The sequence below is a fragment of the Natator depressus genome, chromosome 2 (genome assembly GCF_965152275.1).
Source record: "Natator depressus isolate rNatDep1 chromosome 2, rNatDep2.hap1, whole genome shotgun sequence".
NCBI classification, from domain to species: domain Eukaryota; kingdom Metazoa; phylum Chordata; order Testudines; family Cheloniidae; genus Natator; species Natator depressus.
This window is the reverse complement of record NC_134235.1, coordinates 72,092,202-72,105,004: the sequence shown is the minus strand read 5'-3', so window position 1 is coordinate 72,105,004 and position 12,803 is coordinate 72,092,202. Positions and strand designations below refer to the sequence as shown.

Here is a 12,803-nt window from a genome sequence, read left to right as displayed (position 1 = left end):
ACCTGCCAAGTGCTCATCTGAAAAAAGGCAGCCAGTTGCTTTCTGCAAAGTCTGCCTCACCTGTGGAGGCCAGAGCAGAAAACAGCTCACTCATTCTGTCACACTCAGCAACCTAAAGGCAATCAAACCTGTTGCTGTCACAGCTCTCCTGAATGATACCAATTGCACCTTCCTATTCAGCCATTTTTAAAGTATTTGTATAGTTTTAAACAAGCTTTTCATTCATTGCACCAACCCAAAATGAATTTAAACGGAAGGGGTTAATTGAATTTTAAAGACTAAAATATTGTGATTTCTAGCTTGAGCCAATCTTGACTGAGCTGATTAAATCTCAGTAGCCCATCACATTCCTAGGCAATTTAAACTAGTTAATTTACTTGTATGCCTCCCTTACAGTTGCCTCAACATTCCTGCTAGACTACTGTTTTTTTTGTAAAGAGTCCATTCAAATTCCACCTCTACCCGCAAAGCTTTATGAAGAGCAACAGCTTGTGAGGGGTGGGAAATAACTAGGCTTACATGGTGTGGCCACACATGCTGCCAAGAAAAATAAATGCTCAGGAGTAGAAAGGAAAACTGAGCTGGAACAAGGACACTCAGGAGATAGATACGGGGTAGTTTGGCTGGTAAGATGATTCAGACAGCTTTTGTACACTAAAACAATTCACTCTGCCAAGAAGCAAAATGATTAAATTGCCCCCTTGTCTTCCTTTTCTCCCATTAAGTCTGAAGGTAACAAGTCCCTGACTCTTTCAGCTGCAAAGGTTCTTATTAAAGGACTTGGAAATCCAAGGGAGAGACTGTCTTACCAGGTGAGTGCTGCTGGATTGGAACCTGCCAGCTTTCTTCTGGCATAGTTCACTTTCTGCAAGGGATACCAGTTTATTTCAGCTGTGTTTACTTCCTTAGACCACGTGCCGCCTTTTTTCAACTGCTTCAATTCAAAATTCTAATGAGAGAAAATATTTTTCTTCATTTATCATAAATTAGACAGATAACGACAGGTTTCAGAGTAACAGCCGTGTTAGTCTGTATTCGCAAAAAGAAAAGGAGTACTTGTGGCACCTTAGAGACTAACCAATTTATTTGAGCATAAGCTTTCGTGAGCTACAGCTCACTTCATCGGATGCATACTGTGGAAAGTGTAGAAGATCTTTTTATATACACACAAAAGCATGAAAAAATACCTTCTCCCACCCCACTCTCCTGCTGGTAATAGCTTATCTAAAGTGATCACTCTCCTTACAATGTGTATGATAATCAAGGTGGGCCATTTCCAGCACAAATCCAGGGTTTAACAGGAAGGTCGGGAGGGGGGGACGACAAGGGGAAATAGGTTACCTTGCATAATGACTTAGCCACCCCCAGTCTCTATTCAAGCCTAAGTTAATTGTATCCAATTTGCAAATGAATTCCAATTCCACAGTTTCTTGCTGGAGTCTGGATTTGAAGTTTTTTTGTTTTAATATTGCGACCTTTAGGTCTGAGATCGAGTGACCAGAGAGATTGAAGTGTTCTCCGACTGGTTTATGAATGTTATAATTCTTGACATCTGATTTGTGTCCATTTATTCTTTTACGTAGAGACTGTCCAGTTTGACCAATGTACATGGCAGAGGGGCATTGCTGGCACATGATGGCATATATCACATTGGTGGATGTGCAGGTGAACGAGCCTCTGATAGTGTGGCTGATGTTATTAGGCCCTGTGATGGTGTCCCCTGAATAGATATGTGGGCACAGTTGGCAACGGGCTTTGTTGCAAGGATAGGTTCCTGGGTTAGTGGTTCTGTTGTGTGGTGTGTGGTTGCTGGTGAGTATTTGCTTCAGGTTGGGGGGCTGTCTGTAGGCAAGGACTGGCCTGTCTCCCAAGATTTGTGAGAGTGTTGGGTCATCCTTCAGGATAGGCTGTAGATCCCTAATAATGCGTTGGAGGGGTTTTAGTTGGGGGCTGAAGGTGACGGCTAGTGGCATTCTCTTATTTTCTTTGTTAGGCCTGTCCTGTAGTAGGTGACTTCTGGGAACTCTTCTGGCTCTATCAATCTGTTTCTTCACTTCCGCAGGTAGGTATTGTAGTTGTGAGAATGCTTGATAGAGATCTTGTAGGTGTTTGTCTCTGTCTGAGGGGTTGGAGCAAATGCGGTTGTATCGCAGAGCTTGGCTGTAGACTATGGATCGTGTGGTGTGGTCAGGGTGAAAGCTGGAGGCATGTAGGTAGGAATAGCGGTCAGTAGGTTTCCGGTATTGGGTGGTGTTTATGTGACCATCGTTTATTAGCACTGTAGTGTCCAGGAAGTGGATCTCTTGTGTGGACTGGACCAGGCTGAGGTTGATGGTGGGATGGAAATTGTTGAAATCATGGTGGAATTCCTCAAGCTCTGTGACACAACCGCATTTGCTCCAACCCCTCAGACAGAGACAAACACCTACAAGATCTCTATCTCTTGGTTGTGTGGGGGGGGGGGAGGGGGTGTGAGAAAACCTGGATTTGTGCTGGAAATGGCCCACCTTGATTATCATACACATTGTAAGGAGAGTGATCACTTTAGATAAGTGATTACCAGCAGGAGAGTGGGGTGGGAGGAGGTATTTTTTCATGCTGTGTGTGTATATAAAAAGATCTTCTACACTTTCCACAGTATGCATCCAATGAAGTGAGCTGTAGCTCACGAAAGCTTATGCTCAAATAAATTGGTTAGTCTCTAAGGTGCCACAAGTACTCCTTTTCTTTTTAGACAGATAACCATACTCCTAAACCTCTCCTACATTCTCACAGCCACCCACATCCTCAGGAACAAGTCAGCAAATAACCTGTATTGCAAAGAAAGTGGAGGGCAGGATATTTAGGGGAAATTTACTTCTGTCTGTGACTTAAGTTACTTTGCAACTGAAAATATGACAAACATTTGTATTTCTGCAGATTCAGTATAGCGGATGAACAACGCTAACCTGAACATAGGAAAAGACATCTTCTTAAGCTCTACTTTGACCTGCTTGAGTGAAATCTCAAAATTTTGCTGCCTCTAAAACTAAGGAATAATTTATTGCACATAATTACATCCATTTAGCAAATTCTATATGGTTATAGGTAGTCTGAAAATATTTATACTCAAACTTATAATTCAGTAACTGGTTTCTGAAGTATTTTCATAAACAGCACATTGTATGAAATGCATGTTGTAAATGAAACTAAGAGTTGCTCTGTTTGACAAATTGAAAATACTGTATTTATACTACATAGGGTGATAGCATGAATCACCATAAAGATTTGAAGATCTCAAGATCACTTATTCAATACAGAAATTAAACTAAACACAAATCAGAAATGGATAAAAGCTATCACTCTATCCAGTCCATCTCTCACCCCTATAAGGGATCGGTGTCTTATTTTACATGTTGCAAGAACTTGGCCAGTATCTCTGAAAGATTATTCCCTAGCTCAATAAAGCTGCTGATAAAGATACAAGGGAAATGTAAGCTGACTATTAGGAAAGACTTCCTTGTTCTATCATGAAAAATGATCAAACAAAGACAAAACTAATCAACTTTAGGCTTTGTACATGAATAGAAAGGCAAAAAGGAAAGAACAAAAAAAAAAAAAAAAAAATCTACCTGCCAGTCTAAGGAAGGTTCTTTTACAAACACGTCCATAGTGCTGATCAGGAGGTCTGGGTCTGTGCGGTAGGCTCTTAGGGAATGTACCATCACACTATAAATGAGACCTGATTCTTTCATTGGCAACATCAGATTAGTGAACTGGCGAGTTAGACGAAAAGGCATCAACTCTGGCACTTGTAGAAACTACACAAGAACAAAGAAAAAGTGAAACCCATGAATTAAGAAACCTTAAAACTGAAGGATTACAAAGAAGTCTTTTGTGTGAACCTTAAAACATTGCTGGCTACTGAACTGAAAATAACTTGGAGCCCACTGAAACCAGATTGCTCTTGCGTAAAAGTTATGGCTATGAATATTTGTCAATAACTACTGTTTGAAAGCATGGATGAGCAAGGCCTTCTCATTTTCAAAAAGCATCAAATACTGATACCCATATTAAAAAAATACTTTGCTCTCCGCATAGAACTGTAGAATTTATCAACCTGTTAGCATCAGACAAGTTATTCGGGAAAAGATTCTGTTCTAGTGTTAACTAGAATCATTTGCTTAATTTATGGTGTCAAGTATGAGTAATCATCAAATTCAGCAGAAATAAAATACTTTTAAATTAAATTCAATACAAAATATAAAGTAATTGATTGACCACCATCCACTTAAGATACTGCCAGCCCCCAAGACACCCAATAGAGCAGTCAACAGAAAAGGATTAGAGGAAAAATACCTGCGTCGCTGAACCAAATGCATGTCCAAAGTCTATTCCCACCATGCCACCTGTCTCCATATTAATCATGAAGTTGGACAGATGTCTGTCTCCAATACCAAGAATCCAATGGCTGATGCACATCAGTGCATGAGAGCTGGCAAAATGGGATCGCAGAGACAGAAAGGCCTCAGGAGCTGTACTCATCTTAACAAATGCTCTCCTTAACAAAAACAGAAGTCAGATATTGTGAAACAAACATGAATAGAGCTTTTGTAAACAACACACAGTAAATGACAGTGTACTCACCTTAAAAGGTCTCCTGGAACGCTGGTTTCCCTGTTTCTGAAAGACAGGACTGTTTCTGTACGATTAGCTCTACTGCAAGTTAACAACAGAATGCACCAGTTACTGAAACCGTACAATGGAAAGATAGAACACTTAAGAAAATCTGGGTTCTTACATCAAAGCACTAACATTTTCTTTAACTCTGCACCAATCACAAAGAGTGTTTCCTCAAATTCAGAGGAGAAAAGATGAAAAAATGTTGTTTGTTCCTAGGAAGACAGAAAATACCTCTTTTCCAGGCAGCCATTCCCAGAGTGAAATCTCCTAATGTATCAATTTCAATACAGTGGAAATCAGGGAGAAAATAAAATAAATGGGATAAGCTTCAATGTTAATGCAGAAATACAATCAGAAACTTAAAAATACAATTGGACAATCCCCTCTGTAGGTCTCATTAGTGTCTCTGCAATTTAAATCCCTCAGCAAGCACACACAGAACAGATCAAAAATATCCATTAAAAAGCAAGAGATGCAGGGAATGATTCAAGGAGCATGCCAATTTCAACCGTTCATAATCAGTAACTCAGAACCTAACTTTCATTGCCTACAAGGATCAGTAATAGAGCAGGCCAGAGAATACTCTATTGCATTTTGTGGAGGATTTTGAGATTTTAAAAAATTGGTTTAGCTCCAGTTTGGAACAAAAGTCCAATATTTTGAAGTTCTCAGTGAAGCAGAGTTACCATTTTCCACCCAGCTGCACTGTAAGCCCTGGCTTGGGGGCAGACAACCTGGTGGGGCGTGCTGGTGTTGGTAATCCTGGGCTTTTAGGCTCTCTCCTCCGTGTCAGCCTATTAGATGGGCTGTCAAGGACGTGAATGGAAAAGCTGGCAGGACACAAGGCAGGATTTTGTTGGAACCCTACCTGGTTTCTGGCAGAATTTCATCAAAATCAACACGGTCCCTGGAACATTTTGGTTTAGATGATTCAGCAAATTCTACCAAAAACATTTTGTAGATGTTTCTTACCAACTGTTTTCCTGAAAAGTACGTAACTATGAGACTTACCTGTACATAGTCTTATAGCGTGCAATGCCTTTCTCCTTCCCAGCCATCTTGGACAGCCAGTCACTGTACATGATACAAGGTCCTTTTCGGCTGCGGACAAACAAAAGGATGGGTGATTTATCTACATTTTTGTGTGCACAAAATGCAAAACAAAATACAGTAAACCAGAGTGAAGTGCAAATATTTTGCAATCACGCTCATACAAAACAAATATGAGAGACAGGCCTTCACCAGCCACAGGACTCTTTGACTTGGTGCATTTTGTTGAACTGTTTTTCTCTGTAGGAACAGCAAGGGCCTTGAGAAGGAAGTGAGAGAGCATAAATTGATCCTAAAGCAGCCTTGAAAAGAAGGGTCTTGAAAATTTAGTAACTCATGCAAAAATCTATTTGACCACTTTTTACCATGCTAATTGATAATAAAGAAAAACCTGAATGGTATTTTAATTCACCTGCAGCAAGGGGAATTTTGCCAGGTTGTTCTAAACAGAGAGCATACAGTGTCTGAATCTACACTACAGTAAAGAGAAAGCATATAGTGGAAAGATTCAAATTGTCCATGCCCTCCTATCCTTAAAACAATTGTCTACGATCTGCAGCTGTGCTGCTCTGGGCTTCTCATAGATAGTAACAAGGTAAGGAGGGTCAGGACAAGTCAATATCTGAATAAGAGACCTTTAAATAAATGCTTAATTGCTGTAGGAAATTGTGCTGTGGTTCAGTAGGTGGCATTTTCTCAGTACTGGGAGGAAGAAAAGACTGTGGTCAAAGGCCTACCCTAGGGCTTCCTGTCTGACCTTGGGCAAGTTAGGTCACTTCTGTGCATCAGTTTCCCCCCCCATCTATAAAAAATGGGGTTAAGACTAATACTTCCCATTATTATAAGGGTCTTTAGATGCCTAATGTATGGTTTGTAACAGCCTGGAGACCCTCAGATGGAAGTTGGTATGAGGCACAGTTATCCCTGTTACTGAACCTGTTACCCACGCTGGCCCCTAAGAGGCACTGTGTGCAGTTGAAGGTTCTGTCTTTGGAAAAAATATGTAAAGCTGAGGTCCTGACCTCTCGTAGCTTAATGCAGGTCCCATCATATTTTTCCATAAGGGAGAAGAGTGCTACCTTCGCTGCCCTGGCCAATTTCCTATTCACATAATTCCATTGTGCCTGCTTAAATTGCTCCTGCAGTTTCTTTTTTTTTTCTTCCTGTAAGATCAGGTGTAATGTTGCTGGGCGCTGTTAAACAGCTGTGTTCCACCAAAGGTCTGAATGCTTTGTAGTAGAGGATGAAGTGATGTGTACACAACCTCCCTTCTTTTCCTAGGATATAGAGGATATTCTGAGGTTAATTAATGGTTTGGGGGTCTTTGTTATTCTCAGATGGAATCTTCTAGTAAAGTATTAGTATCCAGACTGACCTCAACAATGTCTTTAGTTCTCTTATCGTGAGACTTTGCCAGTCTATATATTTCTCTCTCACCCTCCTTCATTTCAAAGTCATTAAAAGATGGAAGTGGAAATACGTTAATCAATGAGAACCAGATTAAGGAACAGTGAAGAAATTACTTTGCAAGGCTCATGAATGAAAAGAATCCAAAGTAACTAAGCCATATATAAAACCAACCCAGGGCCTGGTGGCATCAGTCCTAGAAGAAGTTGCAGAAGTATTGAGGAACATGAAAAAGAAAGATCTCAGCCCCAACCGCATACCAGCAGAAGTACGGAAGCCCCTGGGGCAAGTAGACATGAACATATTGACACAACTGTTTAATTTCATCATGAGGACTGAAGCTGCTTGATGCCTGGAGAAAGAGCACACTAGTACCAATATTTAGGAGAAAGAGAGACATAAAAGACTGTGGCAACTATGACAGCGTTAAACGTATGATGCACACAATGAAGATATGGGGAAAAGTTAGGATAAGAGACTATGAAGAGAAGTAAAGGTCAGTGACTATCAGGCTGGAGTCATGCCAGGCAAGTCAACAATGGATGCTACTTTTGCATTAAGACTGCCTGTGGAAAAATATAGAGAAAAGAGAAAAACTCTGCAGATGGTATTCATCGATCTTGAGAAGGCTTAAGACAATGTTCTGAGAGAAGTCAGCTCTCAGATCTGTACGAGATTGAAACGGATACCCGAAGAGTACATCAGACTTGTCCAGGACGTGTACAAGGGTGCTGTTACCAATTATAAGGCCCTGTGGAGAAACTGAACAGATTCTAGTAAAAGTTGGAATACATCAAGGCTCAGCCCCTTTTTGTTCATGTTGGTGCTTGATGGACTTACAGAAAACATTCAGAGTGGCATCCTAGTGCATGCTTTGTGCAGATGATGTAGTGTTCATTGGAGAGAGCAAAAAAGATTGAGAGAGATAGAATTGTGTGTACTTAAAAGAAATGGCATGAAAAAAATCAGCAGAAATATGGCCTGTACATTTGAAGTATATTTGCAGGAAGGCAATGAGTCTAAGTATGGGGGGCGGAACGGGGAGCCACTACCAAAGGTACAGAAGTTCAAGTATTTAGTACAGGATGAAGGTAAACTCAATGACAAACTTACAAGCAACACTGGAAAGGGATGGACTAAATGGAGAGAAGTGAGCAGAATGATCTGTAATAGGAAAACGCCTATCAAATTGAAAAATAACTTAAGATTTGTAAGATGGTAATTAGGACTGCCCTTTTGTATGGCTCCAAACACTGGGCACTGAGGAAGAGACAGGAGCAGATCTGGAATATAGCAGAAAAGAAACTGTTAAGATGGATGCTTGAAGTTGCAAGGATGGACCATGTTTGGAATGAATGAAGTAGGGGAAGTGTGAAGGTAGTACCAATTATAGAATAGCTGAGGAAATCCAAGCTTGTATGGTTTGGGTGCATGAAAAGATGATCAGAAGAATATATAGGAAACTCAGTGTTATATTTAGAAATCGAGGGTAAGAGAAGGGTTGGAAGACCCAAAAGTAGTTGAATGGATGTCACACAAGAGGATTTGATTAGCTGTGGAGTTTCCAAGCAACTGTTTCAAGACAAACTGGAATGGAAAAGCCAGACTCGAAGAGCTGACACATACAGATGGGACTAAGGGTAGAAGAAGAAGATTAGTATCCAGGCTGCCTGGTGTCTCTGCTTTGCAGAACGCAAAGCAAAGAAATTCCAAATCCTTGTATAATTATTTTAGGTTTTTTCCCTCTCCCTTAAACTGAAGTTTAGCCAGTGGGAATTCTCATCAGTATTTCCTTTGGGAATGCTGCTGTTCCTTCAGCCAAGTATGGAAATAATTAATAAACTGTATTTACAACAATAAAATAGGTTTATGTTTTAAATTATAAAACAGTTTTCACAAAGACACAAACATACATTTCTATGTACTTACCCTACATATTAGAATTCTTTTTTTTTTTTTTTTTTTTTTTTGCACATCATGGTCCCTCCTCCTCAACTTTCCCACCACCCAGAATGGGATCTACATGACCCCTTTCTCACTCAAGGTACAAGCTCATCGCAAAGCAATGAGCTAGGTGCTGGTAATGCAGAGACTTTGTAGGCAAATACAGTAGTTCTCACATGCTCAGTGATTACTCCACCACCCACTTGGAAAATGGAGAAAGAATCTTTTCACAGCTCTCTATTTCTATTGGAAAAGTGCCAAATGATTGTTAACTTGGTTTTGTACAAACAGAAGACAGGCAGAAAGGAGCACAGTTAAATGTCTCAATTGAAGGACACAACCAGTAATGCAACTGATGTGTCAACCTGGATGTGAGCCTTGGTGTTGGACTTGATTCCACACCCTGGCTCAAAAACAAGAGAGCTTGCAAATGAATCATGCCAATATTTAGACAAATCTAAACAAAAAACTGTGTAATGGGAACAAAGCAGGTTGGTGAAAGTTATTTCTAAAGCCTCACAAAGATAATCGAGATTGAAAAATTAGAATTTATCTGATTCTACAAACATTCATTCCTTTGAAAACCAACAGCCAGGAGACCGAAAACTAGTATTTCTAAAATCCACTCTTCATGCAAAGGCAACATTTCTTTTAAACTCTGATAGACTTGTATTTCATGTGGTTACAGGCAATATCCTCAATTACTGACTCATTGCTGAACACACAGTTTTCTAAGTAGCTCTCTCGCCTTCCTGACCTAAGTTCACTTCCTGCTTGTTCAAAGCAAGAGATCAAAATCCTTCACTTGTAAAATCATAATCTGTTGATGAGGAAATAGTGATGGTAATATCATAGATGATTGCAAACTCCATGTTTACACAAGTTGGGTGGAGGATATGGATGACAGGTTCAGTGGTACTCATTAAATAGCTGCCAATTACTAATTTGGGTCAGGAAGTACTAAAGAGACTTCTGGCTTACAAATAACTTTTTTATTTATTTATTTTACACCATTAAATCTAGGTTCTGTTCTGATAAACAGAATGTCAGAAAGAGCCCAGTAAATAGTTATTTCTATTCACGTGGACAGTTAAAACCAGCATCACCTGTGATAGTAATCTTTTTCCTCTTCGGACATGCTTTCCATAAGGAAATTCTTTAAGGTACAGGTATTTTCCAACCACTCAATCAGCCCTAATCTGAAACAAAAGAAATCATGGGTGGGAACAAAACCACAGAGTTTAACTGAAGAAGAGGAGCAATATAAACAGAAAGCAGCATGGTCCACTTGACAGGTCACAAGGCTATAGGTTTTGTTCCTGACTCTGGTAAAGATCATGGTCTTGGGCAAGCCTAAAATTTCCTTGTGCCTCAGTTTCCTTATCCTTAAAACAGGATAATAGGATTTAACCAACGCTGGGACGTGCTGGGAGGTCTAAATGCAGGAAGTTTTATATAAACTGCTAAGTTATAATTATAAACCCAAATATATTCAGAAAAATAATTGCCAGACACAGCACTTTCAACAAAGATCTAAAAATATCATGTAAATAGTCGAAAAAAAAAATTTCGTATCATATAAAAATTCCCAGAGCCAAGTGCCAAAAATTTTTGCACCAGCATTTGGCACAAAGAAATCCCACCTCCCAGCACAAAAAAGCTATGCGACTTTTGAGGTGAGGATTTTTATCCCTGAATGACAAGACCACGAAGTCCCTACCTGGTTGTCATGGGTATGACTTTGTAAGTTTTTATCTGCATGTTCCTTTGGCTGCAGGCAGCATCTTGGGAAAGGATAATATTCATGACATCAAAGAGCTGCTCAATGCGCTGGTCCTGCCGGAGATCTTCACCACCTTTGACAAGAAAGGGATGTTCCCGCTCATCACTGCCTCGGATGTTTATACGTTTTGGTTTCCTGATAGACGCCATTACTTTGATCTTGGAGGGAGGGAAAAAAGCAAAACATGTTTGGCACAGGTGAGAGGATGCAATGTTGTAGCATCAGGACTATCACTTAAACTCCTGGGCCTCCTGCATTCCTGTGTACTGTGATCGTGGTGTTGTTCTTGCACCGCTAGACTGCTTTATTTTTTGCTAATTTAGAAAAATGTACATAAATCCATTGCCTCTGCAGAAAATATCCCATTATCCATATGGAACACACTGCAAACTAATATCAGTGTGTATTTAATGATGATGTTATAATGGCCATCTAATTAATAAGATTAATCTTTTGTGTACTGTTAGATATCTGCTCATGCACTGCTTCCCTCCCCACAAAAAACACTATACTGAGCCATGTTTTTACATTAGAAGCCAAAAGGGATATTATCTTTAAAGTTGTTAGCATACCCGTTCATCAAATCCAGAGATTTTTGCATGGTATTCTGGCAATGGTTTACCTTTACCATCATACTGACCTGAAGAAAAAATAAAACAAAGAGGCATACAGTCTTCATTTAAATATTAAAATATTTAAAAATTAAATGTTAGTTAATGATGGCATGCATGTTCAGCCTAATATTGCATCTTATTAAACTAGCAGAAAACTAAAATTTTAAAAGTGTATATTTAAACATACACAGTATTTCATCTGGTCATTCAGTGACATGTATTATTTTTTCACCTATGCCATTAGATTTTGGAACTCTTATTGCTTTCAGAGGGCAGACCTTTTTCAAACTAGAATGCAAATCCATTAGATCTTAGTTTAAAACCTGCTGGGATCAAGGGGTTAGAAGCAACATAAAAGTTCAATGATATTTTTTTAAAAGCAAAGACATTTTAAAATACCACAGCAGTAAATACAGCTAAATCTAGTCTTAAGAAGAGGAGAATCCTGGTAGTTTGAGACAGGAAAGATCCCTCTGATTACCAAGTGCATCTGCCTGCAATGGCAGGATACAGGGCCACAGAGAGGACGCACTAGGTATCAAACTGAGAGGGCTCTTGTTCTTAGCTAAAGATGACTGGAACTTAAGGGTAACTACTATTCTTGTAAGAGTTCACTATCCGTATTGAAATGGTAGCATACCAGGGATCTCCAGTTCGTTCCTCATGAATTCAGCTTTGAAGTCACTCATCCAAGGTGAGCATTCTTTCAGATTTCCAGGTTCTTTCTGGTCTTTCATTTTTGAAAGGAGAGAGAGTGCAATTCTACTGAAGTCATCAGCCTTCATATCTAACAGCGTTGAGCCGCTTTTTCCAAAATGATTGTTAAAATCCTTCCCAAAGGTCTGAAGTTGAAATTAATTTACAATAAAGGAATTAAAGTTCACTTCATACATAGCAAGATCACACTGTGCCTCAGAGGCACAACACTGCATTTTTAGAGAATCAGTTTCATTCTAGTGGGAATTTATTTTTGGAATCCCTGGACATAGTAATTAATTATTAAGACAAGTCCTCTGTAACTTAAATTTATCATTTTATTTGTCTATAAAGCATTATGAACATCTATCACCCTATAGTAATAAAGAAATAAAATGAGCCGTCAAGGGCATTGCATTCTGATTCCCATGGAGACTGTGAAACGAGGATTAGCACAAAAAATTCCCACTATGGAGGATCTGAGTAATATTCTAAGGAGGCTCAGACAACTGTTAGAGTATTTTTTCTATCATTTATGTTTTAGTTGAAAGGTTTTTTTTGACTTCGAGTCTACTTTTCTTTCTTGTTTGGTTACTAGATTCATAGATTCTAAGGCCAGAAGGGACCACTGTGGTCATCCAGTCTGA

The 12,803-nt window shown here is 39.4% G+C and overlaps 1 protein-coding gene across 1 annotated transcript in view; it reads right to left on the bottom strand.

Annotated features, from left to right (window-relative positions):
• Positions 1 to 12,803, bottom strand: part of PRKDC (protein kinase, DNA-activated, catalytic subunit) — a 161,058-nt gene that overhangs the window by 1,215 nt on the left and 147,040 nt on the right. Inside the window, exons 77-85 of the mRNA XM_074944407.1 lie at positions 12,101 to 12,302; positions 11,419 to 11,486; positions 10,784 to 11,004; positions 10,170 to 10,262; positions 5,674 to 5,763; positions 4,627 to 4,698; positions 4,339 to 4,540; positions 3,612 to 3,800; positions 810 to 949 (exon numbers count right to left, since the gene is read on the bottom strand). Of these exons, the coding sequence (XP_074800508.1) occupies positions 810 to 949; positions 3,612 to 3,800; positions 4,339 to 4,540; positions 4,627 to 4,698; positions 5,674 to 5,763; positions 10,170 to 10,262; positions 10,784 to 11,004; positions 11,419 to 11,486; positions 12,101 to 12,302 (1,277 nt within the window). The remainder of the gene's footprint in view (positions 1 to 809; positions 950 to 3,611; positions 3,801 to 4,338; positions 4,541 to 4,626; positions 4,699 to 5,673; positions 5,764 to 10,169; positions 10,263 to 10,783; positions 11,005 to 11,418; positions 11,487 to 12,100; positions 12,303 to 12,803) is intronic.